Source organism: Rousettus aegyptiacus, unplaced genomic scaffold, assembly GCF_014176215.1.
Source record: "Rousettus aegyptiacus isolate mRouAeg1 unplaced genomic scaffold, mRouAeg1.p scaffold_m13_p_6, whole genome shotgun sequence".
NCBI classification, from domain to species: domain Eukaryota; kingdom Metazoa; phylum Chordata; class Mammalia; order Chiroptera; family Pteropodidae; genus Rousettus; species Rousettus aegyptiacus.
The window spans coordinates 52868057-52895480 of record NW_023416309.1 but is presented as its reverse complement, the minus strand read 5'-3'; the positions used below and the strand labels follow the sequence as shown (position 1 = coordinate 52895480).

Below are 27424 nucleotides of genomic sequence, written 5' to 3'. Positions count from 1 at the left end.
CCCGGGGATTGTCCTCAGAGGCCCCGGTCTGGCAAAGCCACCAAGTCCTCCTGGGGCTACATGTGCGTGAAACTTTGAGATCCTGATTAGAGCTGGCCTCTGCGCCACCTCTTCTGGGAGGTGACAGTGAGCTTGTCTTGGGCTTCTTTGGTGGCCCAGCCTCTCCTCGGGCATTCCGTTTGCTTGGAGAGCCAACTCCACCCATGCTACCTGGGCCAGTGAGTTTGTGGGGCCCCACAAAGCTCAAGGAACCCTGGGACCCCCAAAACACATATAGAATGTGCCCGGAGTTGCTGGCCAAGCCCCCTCCCCTCTACAGCCTCAGTCAGGATGACCCACAGACCCCACTCCCTGGTGCTCCCACGGGCCCTAAAGTTTTGGGACATTGAAGGCTCCTACTTAGCATCGCTGTGCTTCTCTTGAAAACAGATAAAACAAAAATCCCCGCCACAAGCCTCTTGAAAACATACCGACGCTAGCAGTCAGGACTGCTTAGAAAGAAAGGCCCAGCGAGCTCTGTGCAGAGCAGACCTCACACTGAGCGCCTCCCGACGGAAGAGGAGGCTGAGGCCAGAGCAACAGGGCATCGTGGGCCCTCAAGGAAAAGTGCACATCCCCACGGGGCTGGCCCCAGGCCATGCCGGGGGCCGTTCCAGCCGGGGGTGAAGTCCCAGGGCTGTCTCTGAGCATCGAATCCCGATTCTTACAGGCCAGCAGAAGGGAGATAGATAACCAAGGCAGGGGAAAGGTTATAGAGATGGTACGGCCAATCCTTTAAAGGCGAAACGTGAACCATTTTCTACATTTAATAAAAACGTTTTTTCATTGGAGGCTCTGGAAGTCTTGAGTCACATTTTTCTTTTTTTTTTTCTTTTTTTGCAAACCCCCCACCCCCTCTAAAATGTCTGAAAACACATGGCTTAACAGTGGCTGCACAGAAAATATACACCCTCAAAGTCTGGCTTGTCATTTAAATACAAATATACAAAATGTAAACTGAGACAATAGAGAAATTTACAAAACTTTTCTTTAAAAATAATAAAGACAAAATTCAGTTCTAGTCATGACGCTATTAAAATTCGTGCAAGTTGTCGTATCCGATTGGATTTCTATTGCAATGTCCGACAGAGACAGATCCAGTCCACCCCGGCTTGAGGGCCACCTCTGCCAACAGACCTGAGTGGAAATCTCTTTGAGAAACCTGGGGGCTCCTCGCTGAGGGGCGACGGCCTCCTTCCCCGGCGTTCAGACGGCTCCCCCGTCCTCCCAGCCGGAGCGGAGGCTCCACCGGTCACACGTTCCGCTTCTTGGGAGGAGGGTCCAGGCTGGTCCCACCGTGGGCTCCAAGGCCAAGCTGCAGCTAGCTGCTTCCGGTGGAGTTGGAATTGACATGGTTTGAATTTATGTGGTGGTTAAAACTGGCCTTGGAATTGGGCGAACTCTTGGAATTGTTCTGATGCTGGGAGGGGGGTGACAGACAGACAGAGAGACAGACAGAGAAAGCAAGTCAGCCGACGCAGAGCCCAGCCCTGTGGCCCCCACGTCACCAGGGCCTCGGGGCCTGGATGGGGCGGTGGCTCTGCTCTCAGCGGCCTTGGCAGCCTTCTGCCTCCTCCCCCCACAGGCCCAGACCCGGCTTCTCCGTCCAGGGCAACTTTACCCCCAGGGGACGTTGTCTGGAGACATTTTACTATGGGAGTGGGGTAGGGAGACAGGTGCTACTGGCTTCTGGAGGGTGGAGGCCAGAGAGGCTGCTAAATGCCCTTCAGGATGCAGGTCAGCTGCAGGGCGAAGAGCCCCAAGTGTTGGTAGTGTCAGGTGGAGAAACCCTAAGGAAAGGTAGACTGCGGGCCGGCCCTGCCCCTTCCGCCCTGGGAATCCCATCAGCCACCGGGCTTGGGGGCTTCGGACAGGCGGCCTGTCCCTTCCAGGCTGCTGCCCCCCCCTCCCTGGTCTCCTGAGCTGCACATGCAGGTGGGACTCTACGGCTCTTGTCTCGATTGCATGGGGGTGCTTGGGCCTGGAGACCGGGGGGGGGGGGGTGGTGGCAGGTGTGTTCTCTCACCTGACGCTGGAAGATTCTCTGGAGCAGCCCTTTCTTCGGCGGTTCTGGAGGGTGACTTCTGTTCAGGTCTGGCGGGAGGGTACCGTTAGGTCCAAACACGTTCAGCTCTTTAAAGCATTCTGTTTCTATCATCTGGAGAAGGTGCAGAGACATGGGCGGTGTGAGGGGCTGTGGCCGTCACCTCGGGTGAAGAGGAACCCAGCGCCGAGCCTTGGGCTGTCACCGACCGGAACCCAGTCCCAGCAGGTCCTCCCCCCGCCCCGGCCCCTCCCCGGTGGCCCTGCGTGCTGTCCACCACCAAAGCCACACCCCGTCTCCTCCTTCACCCCGTCAGGTCCCAGGTCACCCCGCATGCTCTGCATCCTCCCCCTTCCTCAGGACGCCAGCGCCCCCACCCCCATCCCCCGTCATTTCTAACTCATTCGACCCGGTTCTAAGACCCCCAACCCAATTCCATTTGTGCCTCTGGCCACTGTTCCTGTCTCTACTTTCCCAGCCAAACTTCTTGAGAGTCATTCAGACCGGCTATGTCTGCCCTGGCTCCCCTGCTGACCCCACGGCACACGCAGCCCTGTCCAGGCGGTGAGGACGCCTCACCCAGCCGCCCCGGGCTCCGTCCTCACCGGCCTGGCCCCCAGGCCAGGCTGGCGCCCCGCCGCTCACCTCGTTCTGCCACGGGATGGGCACGGAGCCGGTGGAGAACTTGGAGTAGAAGTCGTCGTCCGTGTGGTCCAGGTTGACGCCCTTCACGGTGGAGAACTGCTCGATGTCCAGCACGTCCTTACAGTACACGGCCCGGGGCTGTGGGGGGCAGAGCGCTGGGTCGCATGGTGCCCCGCCCACAGGCCGCGGTCCCCCAGCCTAGCCTGGGGCTCCTGGTGAGGGGGCAGAGGGCTGCGTGCCGAGGCCACCCCCACCCCAGACACCTGTGCGGCCTCTCTCGGATCTGCCGAGGGGAGCCCAGCTGGGGTGGAACGTGAGCTCAGGGTGTCCAGGGCCCCTTCCTGCCACCGTGCCCTCCCACGCGCCACATTCTCTCTGGGCGGGGCCCAGGCCTGGGGGACTAGGAACACCGCATGCTGGTTCCCAGGGCCAGGCAAGGGCATGCCAGAGACACTGCTTCTCTGGGGACATGCCGCCTTGGGGGATGTCCTGGGAGCACCCCGCCGGCCCCTTCTCACAGTACAGGGCGGCGAGGGGGTCGGCACCCACGCCCTGCACTCAGACAGGCCCCAGCTGGGGTCCCAGGTGCGGTGCGTGGAACTTCGGGAAAGTCACATAGCCCCACAGGCCGGTTTCCTCACCTGCAGAATGGGATACAGAAGCACCTGTGCCACCTGGGGCCGTTGTAGGTGCTGCGGCCGAGCCCAGCGCCACACTGTGAGCTGCTGCTGTTAGAGTGACCACGCCTTTGATCTCGCTCGCTCACCAGACGCGCACTGGGGGCCACTCTGTGCCAGGACGGAGACGACCCCGGCCCGGCCTTGCCCTCAGGAGTCTGAAGTAGGTGGGAAAGGCATCCCGGGGGCTCTGGGAGTCTGGGGGCACGGGGATGAGACCTTCATAGAGGAGAAGGCTCCGGGACGGGTGCAGAGGGACCCCCAGAGCTGGCCACATGTCCGTTACCGGAGGGCAGAGGCCGCCTCCTGCCGCGGGTCTCTGCAGCCCCTGGCCTGGGGCCCGGCATGGACATTCGGCTACGCTGAGGCCGTGAGCCAGTGCGCAGGCTCAGCCCGGGCTGGGCGGGGCCACTCACATCGGGAATGAAGGGCGGGTCCAGCATCCCGGCTTCCAGGCGTTTGAAATTCATGCTCCTGAAGAAGGGGTGCCTCTTGACCTCTGCGGCCCCCTCGTCCTGGCAGCCCAGCCTCTGCTTCGCGTCTTTGGTGAGCAGCTGAGAAGAGACAGCCCCATGTGGCCACGCCCGCGGGGCCTCCGCCCTCCTGGAGGGCAGAGGGGCTCCGGAGCTTCGGAGCACCCGCGATCGCCCCCCTTTCACGGAAGTGTCCCTGGGCTTCCCAGATGTCCATCCTCCTGCCGTCTCCAGCCCACGCCACCCCAGACGCCTGATGGACGCTGCCTGGCCCTGCCCAGGCCTCGCGTCACGGTCACGTGCTGAGGCACGGAGAGCTTCGTGGCCCCACGCTCGTGGGGTGCCTAGATGCCTGGACCCTCCAGGACAGCAGGCGTCCTGTCTCTGCTCCCGCCCCCCCCCCCCCCCCCCCCGCCCCGACTGCATGCCCGGTGCTGGGCGCCCACCGATGTTTGTTGAATCGGCGGCACCTCCTCTAATACAGGCAAGCGCCAAAGGGCAAGGACTGAATCTGCAGGCCTCTCCATTCATTCGCCCAACTCACAAGTACGCTGTAGACGTGAACCTACTAGGTGCCTACCACTGCGGAGGTGGGGGGAGGGAGGGAGGGAGGGAGAGATGGGACTTCAAGGGCCTGGCCTCGATCCTGTTTAGAGAACCCATCAAGGCAACATAAACGCAGCACCATGAGGTCAGCTGGGGGTCAGGAGGCTTCCTGCAGGAGGAGCACTAGAGACCAACAGGCTGCTGACGGGGGTACGGCAGAGAGCCAGCAGGCCACCGGGCCTCCTGGGGCTCACGGTCTTGAGGGGAGGCTCTCAGGACTGCCCCTCCCCCGAACAAAGGACTCAGTGGTGGCAGTGGGGCAAACGCCGGGTCACAGCCTTGAAAGGGCTAAGCGTGAGTCTGACCTCCGGACCAGACGGGCTGTGGGCAAGGGCACAAGGGAAGCCCAAGACCAGGATCCCAAGCCCCAGAGTCATTTTTAAGAAAGTGGAGGAAGGCCAGAGGCCGCCAAAGGTTGTCCAGCTGAGAAAGATGAGGGGATGCTCGTTTGCACTTGGCACCCACAGGCCCAGGTCCACCTGGAGCCCCGGGCTCAGCCGCCGCTTCCCCTGCACTGGCCACCAGGGGGCAGCAGAGGGACAGCAGCGGCCCTGGTTCTGGCGCCCCAAAGCCGGGTGCCAGAGCAGATGACTGTGGCCAGGAAGGAAGTCCTCTGTGCCTCTGTGCCATGTCCCTGTTGGGGCCTCTCAAGATCTGCTTCTCTGAATGTCTGAGCCTGACATCCCTCTTCCCTCTCTCACCCAGTTTGGTCCCACTGGATGAGCACCTCGTCCTGACGGAACTGTTTTCGCGCATCTCTAGGGCCCCACATTTCCATCCACCTGCCTTTTCCTGCCATGCTCTTCCCAGCCCGGCTGCGGCTGCTGTGACTCGGAGGCCCCGGGCGGGTAGGCCGGTTCCCAGCCGCGGGCTGGCCCGTAGGCACCTGGTTTGGGTGTGAGTTTGCACGTGTACGTGCCGTCCCTCCTTCAGCGTCTCTCATGCACGCAAATGACAGAATCGTGGGTCCTCTCTTTTGGAGGGGGTCAGATGCCGCGTCTAGCCCCAGTCCCTCCCAGGGCTGTGACGTCACACTGAAGCTGGTAGGAGGGGGTGGCCGAGCGGCAGGCGGAGGGATCTGGGGGACGGGCGGCTACACAGGTGGCTGCTGGGCCGCTAGCAGCACAGCCTTGGGTCTTCCAGCCGCAGAAGCTTCGCTCCTTTTCCTCGGCCCCCAGGCCCGCGCCTCTCTACACTCCGGCTTAGCTGCTCACGCGCAGGGTTCCGAGCCCAGAGGCCCCGCCTGCCTGCGTGCTGCCGCAGGGGCGGAAGTCTGCGAGCTCACAGGTGTGCAGACCTGACGCTCGGGCCCTCCTGTCCCTGTGTGGCCGGCATTCGAGGGGAGCTGGCTGTGGTGCAGGTGCCAGCAACGCTGTGTCGGGCACCAGAGGGAGGAGAGTCCCAAGGGACATAACAGAGCTTGGGAGCCTAAGAGCCAGGCAGGAGCAGGCAAAGCCCCTAGCTAGGGGCGGCCCGCCTGGGTTGAAGGGAAGGGCAGCGATCCATCCAGGTGGACTCTCTCCCAGCTCCACTTCTGGTGGCTCTTGTCACCCCTTCCTCTGTCTGGCTTCCCAGCCCCGATCTGGTGTGGCCTATCTGTCACACCTGACCTGCCTGGATGGGTCAAATATCACCATCCACAGATGCTACCCTGCAGGTGTGGCCAGTATTCCATTTAGTGGATAGAAAACTAGGTTGTAAGATGTTCAAAGATGGAAAATGTCATCACCCACCACCTGTAGCGCCTGACCTTAAGCCAGCATGCAGAGATCCAGAGTTCGAGGGAGCAGGAGGCCCAAGGTCAAGGTAGGGGCTTGGCCCAAGACCTTCTTGTATTTTAGGAATCAGCTGAGATCAACGTCTTTCTGTCCTATGCTAAGTTCCCCACAAAGCGGGACGTGAGGGTGTCTTACACTGTTCGCCTAGCCTTCCCCCGCCCCCCGCGCCAGCCATGTGGCCACCCTGCCCCCACCCAAGCTTTCCGGTGGGAGCCTTTGCCGGGTCCTGTGGCTTCGCTTCGCCGCCCACACCCTAGTGCGCCCTGACCCCGTCCTCCTCAGCGGTTGCTGCTCTCCGCTGGGAGGGGGAGGGGAACGCCTCTGGACACCTGGCCCGAGGGCGGCACTGGCTCCCGGGAGCTCACCATTTTGCAGATGGACTTGGCCTCCTCGGAGAACTTGTGGGAGTACACCTCCTCGGTCTCCAGGACCCGGCGGTCCACCTCCTCCCGTTTCACCTTCTCCTTGCGGCCTCGGAACGGCGACTGGCCCTCGACCATCTCATAGAGGAGGCAGCCCAGACCCCAGTAGTCGGGGCTCAGGCCGTACCTCTGGTTGTTCAGGACCTCCGGGGCTGGGGGCAGAGGAGGGGAGTGAGGAGAGGTGAGAGACAGCCGGTGGCCAGGGCTGTGACTCGCGCCGGCCAGGCCTTAGCTGTCCTACTCCCACGACTGATAATGCTCGTGGAAGGCCTTGAGCTTCACGGCCGGGACAGCTTCCCCCTGCTGACTCCTACGCACTGATGTCTGTAAATACCACCTCCTCTAAGAAGCCCACCCTGACTGCTCTCCTCTGTGCTCCCGAAGGACTCTGGCTATGGCTTAAAAAGCCTGACCGCAGTGGATGGAAACAGCCCGTTCCCTTGATGTCTCCCCTTAGAACGCGAGCCGCCTTATTCGCTGTCATCCCCAGTAACAGGTATGACAGCCGGCGCGGTGGGTGTGGCACACATATTCGTATCAATAAGTGAAGGGATGTTCACGAATGAAACATGACTTTAAATTTATCCGGAATTCAAACAGCCTCTCTCTATGGCTTCCCTACTGCTTTGATTAAATGGCTGATAGGTTCACCACAGAAGTGCAAAAAAGAGAGCTCCATGTCATCAGGCGAGCCACACACATCCAGAGGCAAATGCATGCACGCATGTGCAGGCATGCACGCAACGGAGGCCGTGCAGACAGGCGCACGCCGCTCTGTGCCAGACAGGACAGACAGACAGACGCGCAGGCAGACGCGCACGAAGGCGCACAGGTACCTGCCAGTCATCCACCTCGCCGTCGCCTACTACCTACCTATTATCTCTATCTATCTATCTACCTATCTATCTACCTACCTATCTATCGTCTATCATCCACCTATCCAACTGTCCATTCATCTATGTATCCATTAATCTGTTTATCCATCATTTGTTTATCAACCACTTATCGACCTATCCATCCATCCAGCAGCAATTGTATGGGTATACACACAGTCACATACACAGAGGAACATACCCCCCAAGTTCCCAAATGTCATGTATTCTAAAAGGACCCTCTGTCACCAGGACGACATACAGAATCACGTCCATGTGCCATTGGCATGAGCCTGACAGAAGACGACATCCCTAGCCCCCGGAGCTTTAGCCCAGGGGCCACCTCTAATTGGAAGGGGAATTCCAGGTGACAGGATGTAGCTCCAGGTCCCTTCCCTGCAGCCCGCAGGACGAAGGTCTCAGCGTAGCCTCAGGGGAGGCAGGGAGCTGGTCTACGAGGCTGGTCTCTTCTTAGAATCGCACTTGGTGACAGAAGGTGGCACATTCCTCTCCTTTCTGAGCCCACCCTAGAGACCTCCTGTCTCCCAGGGGGTCTCACTAAAAGGCTGTCCGCCTGCCACCGGATCCCTACTTTAATCTGGCCTCGTCCTGAGCCGCACTGGGCGCCAGGCCTGGCCGCTGACCTGGGGGGTAGGGTTGGGGGTTGCAGAGAGCTCGGTTTAGTCGTCACTCCCTGGGGTCCCAGTGCCCCCCCCATCCCCCCACCCCCGCCCTGGCTAAGACCTGCCGCCTTCCTCTGTGACTGCTTCAGGGCAGGGACTCCGGGGGCGGGCGCGGGGCAAGGCGGCGCCCACACTCACCCATGTAGCCGACGGTGCCCACCCGGCCGCGGATCAGCTCTCCCTCGGGGATCTTCACAGCCAGGCCCAGGTCTGAGATCCTGATGTGACCTGCGGGGGAAGAACGGGGTCTGTAGGCGGCACATCTGGCCCACCCTGGGCAGGGCAAGGCGCGCCGCGCGCCCCTGTGCAAGGCACGCGGACTGTTTTCATCTGTCCCATGAAGAGAGGGACCCCAAGCTGCCACCGCAGGGTGACTGCAGACCCTTGGGAGGGTCCAGGTGTCAGAGGATGTGGGTAAGTCATTACTTTTTAGGAGAAGAACATAAAGACGCAAAAGGACTCCTGGATTTGGCTGGACGTTGGCCGACCTGCCTCATAAAATGCTCTAATGGGCTTCTTGGAAGGCGGAGGTCACAAAGTTTAAAATGCCTTGGCCTGTTTCTGGGATTGCTTCATGGAAAAAAATGTGAGATTCTCCTGACATTTTGCAACAATTTGCTTAAGCGGAAAAATTATAAAGCAATTTGGGAAGCAACTCCCCGTCCTGCCTCAGTGGTCTTTGGAGGTGGTTTTCCCCCTTTGGAGAAACAAGCCAGAAACAGTTCTGGGCCCCTGGAGACTGGGGGGTTAGAGCGCCCGTCCAGGGCTAACCCCCAAAGGCGGGGATGCTGCCGCGCAGAGAGCTCAGGGACAGGGACACTGCCCCCTACTCCACCTCTGGATGCCAGGGCCCCCGCAGCCTGGACTCAGCAAGGCCCAACGCCAGGGACTCTGGCCAGGTCAGAGCTGTGTGGGTCCCCGCAGCGTGGCAGCCCCTGACGGTGGCCGAAAGGGCAAAGGGAGCATGTGGATTCCAGCACGAAGGTGGAGGGTGTGGCTCCGAGACCAGCAGGGAATGGGAAGGAGCCTTCTGCCTGGCCCTCCACACGGCGGCATCACCTGGTCACCGGCGACCGGCCCCGGCCCCTCTGCCTGGAGCTGCCTGGTATCTGGGGCACGCTGGGGGATCCGGTCCCTGCTCTCGGCTCCCCATCGATATTGCCTGGTGACCTTGGCAGTGTGGCTCCTCTGAGCCTTCATCTTGCCATCTGTAAAGTGGGCACCAGGACACAGCCCTGCCCACTCTGGAGCGATGGGAAGATCCAGTCAGGTTAAAGGCGTGAGAGGCTGGCCGTGAGGGGTTACCGTGGCCATCCGCACAGGCACACACGTGAGGAGTGGCAACGGTGACGCACAGATACTGCCGGCCGACACATGCACGGCTGGCCGCAGCGGACGAAACCGCTTGCCCTCGAGCTGGCCTGTCGAGCCTCACCGCCGCCCCGTGAAGCGGGCAACGCAGGACCCACCGTTTCCACGTCACAAACGAGGAAGATGAGGGGCAGGGGCGTGTGAGAGCCGGAGTTCCCTGAAATTCTGGACTCCGCACTCAGTGCTCGCTCTCTCCCCCCTGGGCCACACTGCCTCCCCCGGGCTCCCGGAACTCAGGAAAGGGGGTGGGTCCTCCCCCAGGAAAGGCCCTTCCGAGCCCTCCCCGACTTACCGTAATCATCTAACAGGATATTTTCGGGTTTCAGATCTCTGAAAGGGAAAGACCACAGCACGTGAGTGTGTCTACTGGGCAGCAAGGGGCACTCTGGCATCTGGGCGGACCCCTTGGGCCGGCCAGGCCCGTGTCCTCTTCCACCTCCTGGCTCAGGCTGTCTGGTCTCTCTCTGGGTCAGGACGATCTCGAGCTAATTTCTCTCCTTCCACCATTTGCTACAGGCATCTTCCCGCCCCCCAAAAGTGACTAGCAAGGAGGTTCGGCAGAGTCTGGTCCTGGCTCCAGTCCACACAGGGCTGAGAATACTTCTGGTTGGGGTGGTGACAGACCCCTTGTGGCTGGGAAGAGCCCGAGGTCTCAGGATGCCCCGGGACGCCCTAAAGGCAGAGCAGGGCCTGGGAATAAAGGATGGGAAGTTACTGAGAACAAAGCCCAGCTGTAGAACCAGGACAGAGCTGTAGGGAAGATGGCTGCTCCCAGGAGAATGACCCCCTGGGGCCATGGCAGGCCCCCAGCTCCAGCCCCAGCTCCAGCCGAACTCCAGCCTGGGAGACAGCACAGCCGGGGGGCACAGCTGGAGCCGTGTCCACCCTCTCCGGTCCCTAACTGCTCTCTCCTCTTTGATGACATAAGCAAGAGGGTCTCTCCATTCCCAGCGGCAGCGCCCACTTCTACTTGTGAAAGTCCCCCCAGGGGTAAAAGAACGGGCCTGCGGGACGGCGCGTGCGACTCACTCAAACCAGGGTGCACAACGCACAGCATCTGAATTGAGGTCGCTTCTCCACCGACTGGCTTTGTTTATTTAACTGACGGCGGCTGCCCCCTTGGGGAGTGGTTAATATGCCCAAATCTGGCGGGCAGCCGCACAAATTGATAATTGGTGTTCCTATGTAGTTATTCATCACAAAATACTTTTTTTTTTTTGCTGTCGCTATTTAATTTGCATTCCTTTGATGTGTTAACGATTCCAAATAAGGGCAAGAGCCATCGTTTTAATAAACCAGCGGCCACAGGGTTGGAAGGACAGCAGGCCAGTGGGCACCGGGCACCGGCCAGAACCCCGGCCCACGGCAAGTGCTCGTGCTAGAACCTGGACGGCCGCCTTTTTTTTTTTCTTTTTCTTTTTTTAAGCAAAAGGCAATCAAGTGGCTTGCCTTTTTTCCAACCCTTAGGAAAACTGTTCTGACTCTCTTCTCACTTGAATGAAAACAGAGGCATAAGTGGGGTGAGGGGGTGGGGAGGGCACGTCATCAAGACCTTCCGTCTTGTTTTCGAGACCTTCTTGGGCTCCCAAGATAATTTCCACAAAGAGCTCCACGGCAAAGGTCTTCACACTGGGCTGTGTGTGCTGGGCGCCTGTGGGGCCAGTCCTGGGCGCCTGTAGGGACAGTCCGGGGGGCTCCCACGTGCTGTGCTGTGCCGCAGTTTTGAGAGCCTGGTGCGGTTCCTTGACGTCATGATGGCCCGCCATGGCTTCCCCTGGGGTCTCCCCGCCCACCTGCCCTTCCTCAGCAGCACCTCTCCCAACTGGCAGAACAGCAGGCCCCGCCCTGCTCCGGAAGGGTCATCACTACAGCGCCCCCCACTTCGGGGCACTAGAAGTGGGCTCTGCTCCTAACAGTTACAATGGCAACTCGATGGAAGGAATTATTTTCACACTTAGAGCCTTATGGTCAAAGGAGATCTTTAAAAATCTTATATGTATCCATATATTTCGGAGCTGAATGCTGATCAATGAAAGGCTTTTAGGCAAAAAAAAAAAATACATTACATAGTAATGACATTCCGTGGGGGAGGGGAGGAGTGGAGAAGGAAAGATAGGAAATGCCTCGCCAGTAGAGAGTCGCATGCAGGTCTGAGATGGCCGATGGCGGAGATCGATTTGCTACAGTGATTACATTGCACTGGATACCTTTAAAAACGTAACTCTTCAATTTCAAAATGTCAACATTAGCCACTGTTTAAACCTATGATAGACTATTCCAGATGTCTGCAGTGTATGAGGACACAGACATCTTTCAACGTTCTTTGAGGAGGGCTGTGAGGCGAGTTTGAAGGCCTCCGCTCACAGAATCTAGACCCTGGCCCTCTAGGTCCGGCCGTATGGGGTGGACGGAGGCCTGCTTGTGGCGGCGAGCCTCCCATGGTCTTCCTGGGGCTGGGGCTGGGTCACGGCCTCCAGGTTCCACCGAGCTTCCTCAGGTGCTGGGCTGGAGGGGACCAGCAGCCACGATGCTTGGCCCCCTGAGCAGCCTACCTCACTTACTGGGTTCCAGACGGCGAGGCTGGTGACACCAGCACCTTCACCGGTAGGGGCGGTGGCCAGGCCTCGGTCCCCAGGGTGGGGATGGATGAGCGCAGATCCGGGGCAGAACGACGCCCCGCCCACTCAGGCTCAGGTCGGAGGACTGGGCCAGCCCGCTCACCTGTACACCGTGTTCTCGCGATGCAGGTCTTCCAAGCCGCACAGGATCTCTGCCGCGTAGAACAAGGCTCGCTCCTCCTCGAAGCCCGGGTTCCCCATGTTGTAGATGTGGAACTTCAGGTCACCCCCGTTCATGATGGTCAGAACCAAGCACAACGCGTCCTTGGTCTCATAGGCGTAGGCCAGGTTGACCTGGGAGCACAAGACAGTGCCGCGGTGAGGTTCTGGAGCTGACCCCCACTCCCGCTCGTCTTCCTCATTTTGGCCTAGAGCCAAAATGACGGTGGGTGGCAGCCTCATCCGCCGCCTGCCGCGCAGCGCGGCACCCTGGGTGGGGCCGGCGGCTGGGGGCGGCCTGCGATGAGGCCCGGAGACTCGAACCTCCGTCCCTTTCGAGCGTCGCCCTGTAAGACCGCCCCCTCTCCGGGGAATGACGGAGGCGCCAGGCCGATGCCATCCCTCGCTCTCACGCTCAGCTGGTGGGAGTTTAAGGGGGCGACCTTAGTGGACGGCCACTCGGGGACGGCTACCGCAGGGGAGAGGCACAGGCCCTCGGACACGGCAGTTCCTCCGGCAGGACCGCGCCCCGCGCCCGCACTCAGACGCGTGCCCGAGGCGCGAGCACCAGGAGCGCTCTGCGTCTGCGGGGACTCAGACGGTCACCTTTTCCCTACGCCTCAGGGGAACGGAGCGCAGCTTTGCAAGGAGGGGCGGCTACGGGTCTGGATGTGGGCCAAGGTCTACATCACAAGGGGGAAAAGCATGGCCGCGGGAGGCGTCTCAGAAGGTGCCACTGGCTGAAAATAGTAAAGGTGCCGGACGGCTCCTCGCAGTGGGAGGCTTTTATTTTTACTTCGGACTCGTCTGTGCTGTTTGAATTTTTATATCAGACGTATAGAGTTTTTCATAGGGACACATGGCAGGGATAGTTAGAGCTGCCCAGATATCCACGTGCTCCTCCAGGTTTCCCGCGGTGGGCTTGTCCCTTGCAGGGACCAGTTCTGGCCAACACACTGTGAGTGGGCGTGCGGGGCGAGCCGAGCTCACTGCAGCTGAGGCGGGCAGCCCCTGGGCACGCCCCTCAGCGCATGCCTCCGTGGCTCCAGATGGGGCGCCGTGGGGAGGGGGAGGGCGGCCCCGTCTGACTGCACTCTGTGTGAGTGACAGAGGACGGTCTGTGGCGTTTTCAGCCACTGTGGGTTGGGGCTGATTCGTCCTTGCAGCGGAGCCTACACTAGACGGAGAATCGTAATGGATACAGGCGCGAGGGCGCCTCTCAGGACACTGACCCCAAGGTCTCCGGAGGAAACCAGCCCACAGGGGTCCGCGGAGTCAGAGCTCCGTGCGGGGGCCCGGGGTGGGCTTCTGCTGTCCACCGAGTTTGCGAGGTTGTCCTGCACACCGGAGGCCCTGGCCCCCCACACAGAGCGGGGACAGGCTCGCTCTAGCGGCAGGACATAGTCAGCCGTAATTGACCCCAAGGTGCCTTGTGACGGGGGAGCACCTGGCTGCCCGTCTGCAGCTTACGCCTCCCGCTGCGTTCCACCTCCCTGGGGGGCCCCCCACTTCCCCAGGGACGGGAGCCCCGGACGCCGGAGCGTGGCCTGCCGCTGGGCCCTGGACACTCACCACGAACCGGCTGCTGACCTTCTCCAGGATGCGCTTCTCGTTGAGGGCCATGGACTCCCCCTTCCGCTTCTTGATCCTCTTCTTCTCCAGGCGCTTGCAGGCGTACATCTTTCCCGTGGCCCGCACCTGGCAGGCACACACCTGGGGCGCAAGAAAGGGGCACGTGAGGCCCGCCGGACCCGCCTCCGAGGCCGCGACGCTGGGTCTCAGGCCTGGGGACTGACGGGGCCAGAGCTGGCCGCGCCTGGCTGCGTGGGAGCTCCCAGTCCCCGACGACGCCCGGCCTTGGACCCGCAGCTGCCCTGGGCCCCGACCGCGAGCTCCGGCTCCAGCGCCACCTTGCCCTCCCTCCTCCATCCTCTACGCGGCTCTTGAAGGTGCAGAATCAGCCACCTGTGCCAGTGTTTAGCGCACCGGCTGGGCCTCGACCAGGGGCAGCTAGGTCTTCCGTCCTCAGCCTCCAGCCACCGCTGCAGCCACTGCCCACTGTGGACCTTCGAGCCCCGGCTGCTGGCGGAAGACGCTCGCTGGGGGATCAGTGCTGGGAGACCCCCGGGGTACAGTTCAGAGGAACGGGAACCAGGGCATTGGGTTCTAGCGTTCGTTCTGCCGGTACTGGCTCTGTGCCCTTGGCTGGGTCACCCGACCATTCGGAACCTCAACTTAAAACGGGGACAACGAGGCCTGCATCGCGGCTGGGGAGACCAGATCAAGTGCGGCAGTGATGTGAACAGTGACGTCCGGTCCGGCAACTCACTTGGGCCCGGCACGGCCTTGCTCCCCGCTGCAGACACAGCCCAGGGTGCCCCTTGCCGCCCGCGGGCCGGTCCACGCCCTCCCCGACTTCAGACACCCCGACCTTCCCAGAGGCCCCAGCCTCCCCCTCCGTCTCCATGGGGCTGTGACCTGGGACAGAACTGTCAACCGGAAACGTGGGGTTCACTCACCTCCCCGAAGCCCCCTTTTCCTAGCACTCGGTACTGCCTGAATGTGTTTTTGGTCACTGGTTGCCTGGAGAAGAGCAAGAATCCAGCATTAGTGTCACGGCAGAATCCATATGCAGCAGACAACGGCAGCACTGAACACGAGGGCGCAGTTCCTCGGCCCGCTAACCGGGCCCCAGGACGCCCAGGATTCATGGCTGTGGACGGGACTTCACAGACCACTCTGGGGCTGGGCGTTCAAACCCCAGGCAACCCGCCCTTGACGCCAGGCTGCCCGGGGGTAAGAGCAGAGGGGCAGAAGGCTCGAAAAAACGTGAGCTGAAGGTGCCTGACCGCCCTCTCCATGTGGTTCCCTCCCACGCCCAGATGCATATCAGGTGGCTGAGCTCAGAAGGAAGCTGTGTCTTCTGTCTGGCAGAAGCCGCAGAGGCTCGGTGTCCCACAGAGAGCATGAAGGAGACACGGCCCTCCTCACACCTGCCCATCTCAGCCCGCCCAGGGGCCGCAGCCCTTCTGTCCCCAGCAGCCCGGGGCTGCTCCGTCCTGCTCCTGCAGCCCAGGCAGAGCCCCCAGAAGACCTGCCTCCAAGTCTAGTCTCGGCAACCTGTCACCAGCGGTTCTCAAGCCCTCGGCCACTGCGGGCCTCTGATAGTTTCCCCCAGAGCTGTGGGACACTCGAAGGTCCTGTCTGCCAAGAGCGGGCTCTAGGAGGTAATAATCACTTCGTGTCTCGTGGCATCCCATTTTAATTAGCCACAGCCATGCTCCATGTCTAATCAGAACCTCTGACCATGAGGCAAGGATGATGGGGCTTCTGGGAGTAAACAAATGAATGGTCATCTAGTTGCCTCGAAGAATGTGTTGCAGACAGCTTGTGCTACCTTGTTTGACCGTGAATATAATCTTCCTTCCTTCTTTCCTTCCTTCCTTCCTTCCTTCCTTCCTTCCTTCCTTCCTTCCTTCCTTTTATTTTCCATTTTTCAGCTTTACTGAGGTATAATTGACAGTCTACAACTTGATATTTTGATAAATGTATACATTGTGAAATGATTACCATAATCAAGCTAATTAACAGTCTATCACCTCACATAGTTAGCTCTTCCTTCCTTTCTTCCTCTCTCTCTCTCTCTCTCTCTCTCTAACATTTAAGATTTACACTCTCAGCAAATTTCAAGTACACGATACAGCAATGCTGACTATCACCGCCACGCTAAGCCTCGGCCCCCAGGACTTACTCATCTTGCATAACTGAAAGTCTGTGCCCCTTTCCACCCTCTACCCACTTCCCCGTCCCCTGCCGGCCCCTGGCAGCCACCGTTCTACTTTTTGCTTCTGTAAGTTCGACTATTTTAGATTCCATATGTAAGTGAGATCATGCAGTATTTGTCTCTCTCTGTCTGGCTTATTTCACTTAGCAAGTGTCCTCCAAGTTCGGTCATGTTGTCATAAATGGCAGGATTTCCTTCTTTTACACACACACAGACACACACACACTTTTTACACTCATGTTCACTGCAGCATTGGTCACAGTAGCCGAGATATGAAAACAACTCATACGTCCATCAATTGATGAAGGGATAAAAACCAATCAATTTAACAGTTTACGATTAGCTCTTGGATCTCCAAGACTATTTCTGAGTACCCTCAACCCCACCCCAAGAGTCCTGACCGGGGTGGGGGTTGGAGAGAGACTGAACTGGGCCAAGGAACTGGGTCAGCTCGAGAAAGACCCGTGAGCCCCTGGTCGCCCAGCATCTCTTGAATGCATCTTCCATGGAGGCGCTCCTGGCCGCTGGATTTGGGTTCGCAGGAAGTCACGTCTCTGGCACCATGCTGGTCTCACAGGGTGGCCCCGAAGCCCAGGCCACGCCCTGGCGGGCCGGCTGGGATCCATGAGCTGTGACTCGCTCTCCCCGGTGTTTCTTCAGGAAGCTGGGCCCGGGCCCCCCGGCGGGACTCTCCCGTGCCCTGCATCTTTCCTCTGCACGTGAGTAGCCCGGGCCCCGGAGAAACCTGCCGTGCACCCGCGTCCGCCATGAGCCCTGGGAGCGTCCCCCATAGTTGCCTCCAAACCACACAAAGGCATCCGGCCGAACGGTTCACAATACATGGAGAACAGTTGGTGGACGTTCCTGCAGACCCCTCCTCTAGGGGAAGTAAGTGTAATACGATTTCCAAGGAATTTCTTGGTTAACCTTGGGAGGGAAAAAAATCCCTTTAATATTTCAGCTACGGGGGCCATGATCTTGTTAGTGAACACAAAAAGAAAAAAAAAAAAGCATTAAAAAACAGGAGACTGGGAAGGAGGGGGCGTTGCCAGTCATTAGGACATTTCTAGGCCAGGGTCCTGCCCCACTGGCTTCAACGAGTTAATGCAGAAGGGCTTAACGGCCCGAGTTTAAAAAGTGTCTCCATTTCACGTGCTTGGTACAGACAAGTACAATGGGAGTCAGTGGCCGGAGCTGAAGGATCCCACTGGGATGGGAGCATCGCGTGGACTGGAGCTGAAGAACTCGAGTGGGGCCCTTGCCAGCCCCCTGCCGTGCGACCCAATCCATGGGCCTCACTGAGTCCCCCGGCTTCAACAGAATGGAGACCCTGCAGAGGCGTTTGCATCCAAAAGCTTTCTGTAAGCTACTGTGTGCCAGACATCATCGCCCAAGGTCACGGGGGCAAGTTCCGGGGTTAGAGGTGGAGTCCCGCCTGCTGCTGAGCCCACGTTCAGCATGCGGACCCCACACGCTCCCCCGGACAGGTGGGCGCAGGTCGGGGTCGTGTGTCATACAGCCCAGGGCTCCAGGGCGGGGCTGGGGGCGCGGTGACTACATCCCCACCACTGGTGTGACCATCGGAACCAGAACCGACCCTCCACACGGGTCTGCTGCTCCTCCCGACCCCAGACGTTTGAGGGCGACGGCCATGGTGATGCCGATGACTCCGTGATGACCGCCACAGCGACTCAGCAGTCTACTTCCTGGGGCCAAACGGCGGCCCTTCGTTGAGCGCTTGCCTTATTCCAGGCATGCACTATGCTCATCTCATCTCATCTCATCTCGTCTTCATCCCGGGGCGGGCGCCACCCTCCTCCTTTTACAGGTGAGGGGACCGAGGCGTGGAGAGGCCCCTCTGGCGGAGGCACAGGCAGGACTCCGGCCCAGAGCCGGGCTTCATGCCCTCGGCAGGACGTCTGGGTCGAGCCTTCGCTCCTCTGTCTCTCCTGGAGCCGTGACATGCCCGGCGGCCAGTGGCAGCCAGCGGGCGGACAGAGACGGCCATCCACTGCTCGCTCTGTCATCCCCGTGGGTCGGGGTGAAGAGAAATGTCCCCAGGGGCCGCGGGGCAGGGCGTTTTACTCTGGGCTTCCTGAAGTGGGCAGGGAAGGGCCGAGAACGGGCGTCTGGGGGCTCACGATCCGCAGCTTCCTGAGCGTCTGTGGAGGCTGCGGCCAGCAGAGGTGTTTGCACACGCGTGTGAGCAGGACGGCTCCTCGCTCTCCAAACACAGTGTGCCCCGATGGCGGCGGGGGCCCAGGCTCTGGGGTGCAGGGAGCACGGGGCTGCGGACGGGACGCTCCCGCCCTCCCCCACCAGCCTGGGTTTAAAGCGGGCATCGCTGTTCCCTGCAAACCCTGAAAACGTTCGTGGTGGGCAAGGCACGGGGCCAGGGGTCCTGGGCCGCGGTCCTCCTGGCTACACGCCTGGCCTGCTGGGTGACGAGGCAAGCCACATCCTCTGTCTGTCTCCGCGCCTCATCAGTCACACGGAGGCCGCATCTGCCTGGCCAGGTCACCACCGCTGCATGCCAGGGCACTTTGCAGAGGATGAGGCCGCAAATAAAGCATGAAAGACACTCAGTCTCGCCTGCTATTAGGGACGACAGGATAGGCGCGAAGGGAACGTGCTGCTCACGGGCTGGACGGGGACGCACGGGACCGTGCTCACGGGGCTGAGAGGCGGCCCGCGCTGGGACCCGGACGGGCCGAACACGGGGGGCGCTGCGCGGGGGGGCAGCTTCGACCCCGAACCTGTGCTCTTCGACTCCGAAATTCCTCTGCTAGCAATTTCTATAGTTGTGCTTACACAAGTACGTAGAGGTAGATGTACAAAGGTTTTCATCACTTAGGGAAGGCCGCACACAGAATTGAGAGCAACCTCCACATCCATCAACAGGGGCCTGGGGTAAATAAGGCACATGTGACTCATTCACGGAATACGGCAGCTCCTCATCTGCTGGCGAAGGAAGGGTTCCCAAGGACAGTGAACCAAAAAAGAGCAAGGTGCCCGGTCGCTGTATGTGTACATGAGCTGTCGAGTGTGTGTGTGTGTGTGTGTGTGTAAGAACACTTTAACAAGCACAGAGCACTTCTAGAAGAATACACAAGAACTTAAGTAATAGGAGAAGGATGGTTGATTTAATTTGAGCCATGGGCCCAGGGAGATGACATCTTTATATGACTTCTCGGGTGGAAACCTGTACCCCCCACGCACACACGGGCACACTCATGCGGGGGGCGTGCTGGGGAAGTGCTCACCTTTCCAACCACTTCCACTGGAGAAAGCGATCAAAATACATGCTGTCCAGATACTTGTGGAAGGGCTCTCCACTCAGGTAGTTGTGGACAGACCTGGCTCGGAGGGAACACACAGAGAAACATTTTATAATCCTGGTCTCGCGGCGGAAGGGCAGAGCCTGATCCAGCAGGTCCACGCTCCGGCTTCGTCCGTCTCCAGACTTCGGAATGCTAACACCGAGGCCCCATCGTTCTAGACTGCTGTTTGAGTGCCTGGCTGATCCCGCGAACGTGGTCTGGGTACTCGCCTTGGGCCTGGTCCAGGCCCGGGGGACAGCAGTGAGCATGCGGGTGGGGGACATCGCGATGGGGGACATCGCAGTGGTAAATAACAAACATTGAGTAGGGACACGCTAGTATTCGCTGGGGTTGAGTGAGGTCACTAGGAGGTCAGGGAGATCTTGCTGAAGAAGGCACGGGGCAGAGACGACAACGAACTTCGTGCAGGGGAGGGGTGGGGACGCTGGGATCGCGGGTGGTGGGGAGCAGAGGGGGGGGGGTGGCCCTGAGGGCCCGGGCTCTGGCTTTGGTCCAGGACCCGCAAAGCCCCAGGGAGAGTTCCATCCCCGCAGCAGAACTCACTGGTCACCTGCTGCGGGCCTGGCCGCACCTGGCTGCTGGCAGGGCTGGGCTTCTGACCTTTGGGAAGTGGTCACGCCAACCAATGTGACACGGGCACTTGGGGCCGGGGCAGGGAGGGGACGTGCACGGTGGGGGCGTGCTGGAGGCTGTGTCGTGTGGAGCCTGAACACCGGGGCTGGCGTGGGAGCCGGGATGGCCACTCCCTCAAGGTCAGAGTGACAGCCCGGGGACCGCGCCGGTTGTCAGTGCCGACCCTCGGCCAGCTCCCCGAGGGCAGCGGCCGGGTTTGTTTCTGCTCACGGTGGTCTCTCCTCGGCCCCTAACACAGCGCCGGGCCCAAGCAGGCCCTCCCTAGGTATCTGTGCTCACGGCATGTGGGGTGCTGGCTTTCTCCTCCCCACCCCCACCCCCCCTCCCCGGCAGTCAGCTCCATGAAAGCGGGGACTGGGGTCCTGCTCTCCGTGGTGTCCCCCAGCACCCAGCACAGTGCCGGGCACACAGCAGACGCCCAGGGGCACGCAAGAAGCCGCTGGGCCCATGCAGCTCTGTGGGGCGAGCTGGCTCCGGACGTACTTAGGTGTGCACGCGTGAGTCAGCTGGGGAGCGGTGCATGCGGGCACGTGAACACGTGTGTCATGCCGTGGGGTATGTGTGAGTGTGTGTGTGAGTGTATATGTGAGTGTGTGTGTGAGTGTGTGTGTGAGTGTATTGTGAGCGTGAGTGTGAGCGTGTATGAGTGTGAGTGGGCGTGAGTGAGTGTGAGTGTGTGAGTGGAGTGTGAGTGAGAGTGTGAGTGAGTGTGTGAGTGTGTATGTGAGTGTATATGTGAGTGTGAGTGTGTGTGAGTGGGTGTGAGTGTGAGTGTGTGAGTGTGAGTTGTGCGTGTGTGCACAATGGGTACACGGCTGTGTAGCTGGGCACACGGCTGGCACCGCACCCACTGAATTGTCTCCTGTTCCGTGCTCGGCAGAGATGCCGGGGCGTGGCTGGGAAGGCGGCCTGCGGCCCCCCGACAATGGTGCCACCTGGCCTTGGTCGCTGGCAGCGGGGGGGCCGAGTGACCCGGGAAGGACTTCCAAACCACCGGGACGGGTCGGGGTTTTGCACATTCCTCTGTCTCAACAGCACGAAGAGCCTCTTGCTTTCGACACCCAGAAGCAAATGTTTTCTTTGGACTTGGCCCCCTGGTGTCTTTTTCGCTGCTTAAGAAATGTGTGAATAGCTGGGGGGCTTGGCCGGGGCCCCCGGCCGCTGAAGACCTGCCCGTGGTGACCAGCGCGCCAGGTGGAGGCCGCAGGCAGCCCATCTCCGGGCGGCTGTGTGGCTGCCGGGCGGAGGCGGAGGGGCCTGACGCCGCCGGCTGGGGAGCAAGGCCGGGGGGCCGGGGAGCGAGGCTGGGGGGCCGGGGCACTTACTGTGCACAGGCGGAGAAGAGTTCTTTGCACGGCCTCTGAAGGAGCTTCTCCTCTGCCTGCGAGACCAGGTCCTGGCCAACTTGGGCGATGAAACCTGGGGACTGGAGGGAGGAAAAGAGAGGACTTGGTCAGTGAGGGGGAGGGGCAGGGGCGCCGGGGACCACCCACCGCCGCTCCGCACACACTGGTCCCCAGAGTGCGCTGGGCACGTCCGCCCCTCCCGCCCACGCCTGGCCGTCCGCCCCTCCCGCCCACGCCTGGCCCTGGGCCATGCGCAGTGTTCGGTGGTGCAGGGACGTGGCCGGGCTGGAAGGTGGAGCACAGGCCCGGACTTCAGGTCAGGTTCCGGCTCTGCCACTCTCAGCTGGTGTGACCTCACGGAGGTCACGTGGCTCCTTTGAGCATCGCTGCCCTGGTCTGCAGAACATCAGTAATGATGTCCCCGTGTGTTGGGCCTGTGGTCGGAACTGAATGAGGCGTGCGAGAGCTCATGGTGTGAGGAGCGGCGCCACACAGCCCGGGCGCCGGCGAGCCCCCTCTGAGCTTGCCGATGCCCCCTGCCGAAGCCCCCCGGCCGCTCCGGCAGACGTGCGGTGAACACCCGTCCAGCCTCAAAGTCATGTGCAAAAGGGTCTGGAATGGGCGCGAGGTCACGTGACCAGGACGACACGACAGCCAGGGGAGGGGGGCTCAGCAGCCACGTGTGCTGGCGTTGGCAGACCCGGGTTCAAGTCCCAGGTCTGCCGCCTGTCACTGTGGCGCCTGGGTCCTGACTGCTCAGCTGCGCACATGAGGTCACACCACCCCGTCCTTTGGGACTGGCTGGCAGGAGGGCTCCGGGGACACTGCCCGCCAGTCGAAGCCCTAACAGGAATTAATGAGCAGGTAATCGTGAGTCTGGTTTCGTGACCGCAGGTTTAAACTCTGGCTCGACATGAAGAGCTTAAGCAATTCCAACCAAACGCCCTTTCAAATGACTCCAGGGAGGGGCACCTTTGCCAACAGGAAGGGGATGGGAAGCTGCTGGACAGAGTAAGTTGGAAGGAGAAACCCGGCCCTGTCAGGAGGGCGAGGTGGGCGCTGCCCTGCAGCCGCCCGTGACCCCAGACCTCAACCTCTGCTCCGTCAGGACAGGATATGCAGGCGTGGTATGGGCGACGGGCAGCGAGTGGATGCCCGGGAGGCCTCGGGGGTTCGGAGGAGGAGACAGTCGGGCAGGGGGTGCGGTCTGCTTGGACGGAACCGCTGAGGCCTCGTCCTGAAGCTGCGTTTGCAAACCAGTGGACTTGGAGGAGCCCCAGAACTTCTGGTGCCGCAGTCACTCAAGGCTCCCCGCCCCCCCGCCCCCCTCCCAGGTCATAACTGCAGCTTCACAAGGGCCTTCTGTGCTTGACCTGAAGCAGGACAATCCGGAGCATTTCAGGGACCGAGCAGGCCGAAGAGGGAAGGGTGACAGTGGAAAAGTCACGGCCTGGCCTGGGCACGGAGCCGCCCCACGGAGCTTTCCTCAGCCCCCAATCCGGGAAGCATGTGCTGGTCGCCCAGCGCACCCGAGGCTCTGCCTCCCTAGTCCTTCAACACCCCTCCCACCCCCTGCTCTGCGACTTTGCAGCGAGAGGGCCTGAAGCCCCAGGCAGGCCGGCAGCCCAACCCCGACGAGCTTGGCCTGTAACAGACAGGTATCCAGCCTCCGCCAGCCGGCAGTCCGGCCACAAGGTGGCGCTGTTGAGACCCGGGCGCCTGCAGCACCCCCAGGTAGGCCGGCCCCGCCCAGACCTCGCAGGGCAGGGAGGCCAGGTGGCACACAGGAAATAATGATCGAGTGATTCGTCTCAGACCTGAGGACTGTGGCCTTTGCGGTAACAGTCAAGGGCGGAAACTGAGCGGTCAGCGCGGGAGGCAGCGCTGGAGAGGGCAGACAAAAGCTGGCCCTCGACGGAGGCGTCGGACGTGCGCAGGTGGGGGGGCCGCCTGGGCAGAGGCCTGGAGGCTGGCCTACGCGGGGAGCAGGCGGGGGTGCTGCTCAGAGGGAGCAGGGCTCATCCGGACGATCTTAACCAAGCGGGGCTGGCTCACGCGTGCGGCCTCTCGTGAGGCTGGCTCTTACCGCCGAATCATGAGCCCCGAGCACGGCCTCTCCAAGGCCCTGCCGTTGCCTGCCCCAGCCCTGCACCGTGATGACCGGCAGAAGGAAGGGATGTCATTTCCTGCCTCGGTGAGAAACTCCACATGTCTGAGGATCCGGTTCCCGAAGCATCTCCTGGCTTCAGAGTCTCTCGTTTCAAGACGTCGGAGAGGAAATGGGGGGACGCCCAAGAATGGAGGCACGCGGTTCGGCTGGGAATGGCTCTTCAGAGCCACCCCCCAGTCCTCCTCAGGAGCTGCTGATAACTCTGAAGTCAGCAGCCCTGGTGCCACCCCCAGAGCCATCTGGAAACACACCCCCTCTCCTTGTTCAGAGATTCAGGACCCGAGACGGAGCAGGAGGAGAAGGAGACAGAGGGGGTCTCCTGGGAAGACCCTCAAGGCCCAGCTGATTCAACCCCCTCGTGGTGCAGATGGGAAAGGACCAGGAAGGGAAGGGACCCCTCCAAGGTCATGCTGCTGGCCCGTGGCGGAGCCGGGATCAACACTGAGCGGGGTTCCATGGTAGGCTCAGTGAATCTGAGCTGCCTGGGCTCTAAACCAGGTGTCCCCGGCCAGCTCTCGGGGAAGGACATAGCTCTGGCCTCACTGGCCTTGCTCGAAACCAGCTTCTCCCCACTTCACGGATGGGAATGCGCACGCACAGCAATCTTAGCCGCTGCGCCTCTCCCGCCCGCCCCCTCCTTTCTGCCCCCACCTCACTGCCTGGTTCTAGAATTCTCTTCTCTCGCCTGGACTACTCAGTAGGCCTCTCACAGGTCTCAGCCACCACTTGCTCTTGCAAGTGTCACCCCTAGAGCCTTCTAGAAACATGCCCCTTGCAAAGACACGATGGCCCCCAAGGGAGTTTTCCCCACCACGCAGCACAGACAGTCTCCATGGCCCAAGGACCGAGTCCAGTGCCGGCTTGGGCCTGGCCCCAAACGCCCTTCCCGCCCGGCTTCCCCTGCCCGCCCTCCGCTCACAGACGCTCTCACCCCACACTCGTTCCCCGGACAAGCTCCAGCCTCCAGCTGCTGGGTTCCCTGCCCCAGCACGGCGCGTCCAAATCCCGCCCGGTCTCCAGGATCCCCTTCCAGCACCTCACCCGAGATGATTCTCTGAGCAGGCGGGACCTTGCACCCGACCTTACCTTCCGGCGACGACTGTCAGTGTATCATCACAACCGCTGGCATTTCCTGAGCATCTATTGCTATACGTTAAGTCCTAGGAACTTGACATAGGTTATCTTTTTTAATCCTCGCAAGGTAGGCTTTATCATTATTATCTCCGCTTTACAGGTGCAGAAATAGGCTGAGGCCAGTTAAGGAACTTGCCCGAGGTCACACGTTTAGCATGGGAGCGAAGACAGGATTCAAGCGAGGCGATCTGGGCAGACGGCCTCATCCCTAAGCATCATCCTAGGGGTGCCATAGTTCTTCCAGGACCGTGTGAGGAGGATGTGACTTTGGCCTTGAAGAGCAAGCCTTTCTTGGAGGCCCGTGGGGGCTGGGTAATGAGGTGCGGTAGACAATGCACGTTTTGGCAAACGCTGTTTGTATAGTGCTGTCAACGTACCCCCCACCCCACCAACACACGCAGGCTAATGGCCGACATATGCTTTACTTCAACATGTGAAAACATCCCGCCGAGGAGCTCAGCTCTCATTAGCAGTGGCTCCACCAGCGAACAAAAGGTCAGCCCGGGAGCCTCCGCTCCATCTCCAGACGCGAGCACTTAGGACTTAATGATGTGTATATTTTCATATGTGGGCAGCTGACGTTTCCCATGTAAACTATTTGCAATTTCCCAATGCGGACAGACTTGGCTTTCAGGAAAAGCTAAACAGGAGAGAGGCGAGGCACGCTGGAAGAAAGGGGTTCCAGGGGGTCCCCTTCCTTCCAAACGAGGGGCTGCCTAGGAGTTTGCCTGTCTCATCCAGACCAGGCTGGCGGCAGCTGTTTCTGGGGGAGGGGGGCCACTCCCAAGTTCTCTAGGACAGACACAAGGGAGGGACATTTCCACAGACGCTCCCTGACCCTTCATGATGGGGTCCGTGTCAGAGCTGCCAGGGCCTGACCGCAGGTGGGGGCGGGGATGGGAATCAGGCTCCAGTTGTGGGCGCCTGGACGGGGCCAGCCTGACACTGGCCCCTGACCCTCAATGAGCTTTCCCACATTTACACCTGTTGCTCCCAGAACAAAGGCATAAGATGGGGCTCGTTGTTCCAAGGTCGCAGATGTGGAGACTGAGCCTCAGGGAGCTCTCTGTCCGTCCTCTCATCAGAATCGAACGTGGTACTCAGAGGCGCCTCGTATGCCACATGCGCTCGTGGACAGAACGGAAGGTGGGGACCTGGTATTCAAATCCCGGCCAGTCTGGCTCCAAACCTGTAACCTCCCCACTCTTGCTTTGTTGAGATGAACCGACAATGTTCCTGGCACACAGTAGGTGCTCAGCACATTTGTGGAGTAAATGTGTGTGTACATGTTCACATTCGTAGCAGCAAAGAGGGAGACAGAGAGCAAAAGGGTCAGTCTGTCTGTCCAAAGCACTTTCGCAATGTCATCTGGTCTACCCCCTGCCTTTGGGCAACTGGGCCGACCAGGGTTCTTTGGGATTTTTTTTTTTTTTTAATTTCCACTTCAGGCAGAAACCGTGGGTTGGAGGCTCGGGGTGACCAGCTGGGGGAGGATCTGGAGTTTACCTTGGAAGGAGCATCCTGGTGCCAGGGGTTCCTCAGCCCAGGTACAGCCGAGTCTCTCCCATGATTTCATTTAATCCTATCTCCCACCTTTCCAATAAGTTCCTCCTTTGTTTGAGCAACTGGGTTAAGTATCTGCTACTTGCTGCCAAGAATCTAGACTAATTCACCATCTGTAAAAGCAGGAGTTGGGCCAGGTGCCCGGGGAATGCCCTCCAAAGCCTGCCCAAGCCCCCGGGGGCTTCCTCTCTTCTCTCTTCCCTTTCCCCAGCCTCAAGTCAGCCGGCTCTGAGTTCCATGAACTAACAGCCCAGCTCACCCGACTCCAGTGATGGGAACTGGAGAGGGGCAAAGGGGGCCTCGTTCCAGCCCTAAGCCCTGGCTCGAAACGAAACCCGCACGTACTGTCACGGCCAGAAGACAAAGGAGAGTGTACCGAACGGCAGCCCTGGACAGCGTTTCCTCGCGTAAGGGTTGATTTAAGGTCTGGCTGACAGGAAGAAAAAGCGCCATTCTTCCACCTTCTTAATCAAAACCTTCAGAGCCACGTGGAAACGCCACTCCGTGTGCCCGCGTCCGTCTGGAGCAGCTCCCCGCTCTGCGCACGGCCCGGCAGCAGACGCGAGCCCCAGACAAGAACAGAACCAAAGGGAAAGGCAGGGTGTTGCTTTCTGGGTCCCTGGGGGGCGATAAATCCGCCCTGCCAAACGCTCACGAGCAAAACGCTGTGGGGCCCGGCCACCTGGGGCTGGTGTCTGCACGCAGTGGCTCTCGGCGGAAACAGCCCAACTCCTCCCTGAGGGTCTGCGTGGTCAGCCTGGCGGGGGGCCTGCCTGGTCTCAGCACCGGGACAGGTGCAGCCCCACTGGGCAGGGACAGAGGTAGACGGGCAGCTGGTGGCCAGAGGTCCTTGGGGCAAGGGCCAGAAAAGTGACGAGTCTCCCCCCTGCAGGAAGTCTCCGTGCCCCTTCAAGTTCTAAGGGAAGGCGATGCAATTTACCCTGAGGCAGAGGAAGCCTGAGCTTTGGGGCCCTTCACCCGCAGACCTGGGAGCCACGGAGTGTTCTAGCGGGAGGGGAAGCCGCAATTCTCCAGGGAAGCAATACCACACCACGACCGCAGATGA

General features: G+C 60.5%; 1 protein-coding gene across 4 annotated transcripts in view; it reads right to left on the bottom strand.

Annotated features, from left to right (window-relative positions):
* Positions 1 to 780: 780 nt before the first annotated feature.
* The window catches only part of GRK5 (G protein-coupled receptor kinase 5), a 179496-nt gene continuing 152852 nt past the window's right edge, over positions 781 to 27424 (bottom strand). For 3 of the 4 annotated variants that reach the window (XM_036223311.1, XM_036223314.1, XM_036223312.1), the window contains 12 exons: positions 21471 to 21571; positions 19435 to 19527; positions 14907 to 14970; positions 13960 to 14100; positions 12332 to 12522; positions 9903 to 9940; positions 8378 to 8467; positions 6628 to 6836; positions 3822 to 3959; positions 2729 to 2866; positions 2066 to 2197; positions 781 to 1459 (listed from right to left, as the gene is read on the bottom strand). In XM_036223311.1, coding sequence (XP_036079204.1) covers positions 1361 to 1459; positions 2066 to 2197; positions 2729 to 2866; positions 3822 to 3959; positions 6628 to 6836; positions 8378 to 8467; positions 9903 to 9940; positions 12332 to 12522; positions 13960 to 14100; positions 14907 to 14970; positions 19435 to 19527; positions 21471 to 21571 — 1434 coding nt within the window. In that variant the 3' untranslated portion in view covers positions 781 to 1360. The remainder of the gene's footprint in view (positions 1460 to 2065; positions 2198 to 2728; positions 2867 to 3821; positions 3960 to 6627; positions 6837 to 8377; positions 8468 to 9902; positions 9941 to 12331; positions 12523 to 13959; positions 14101 to 14906; positions 14971 to 19434; positions 19528 to 21470; positions 21572 to 27424) is intronic. The other variant, XM_036223313.1, reaches the window with a different exon arrangement.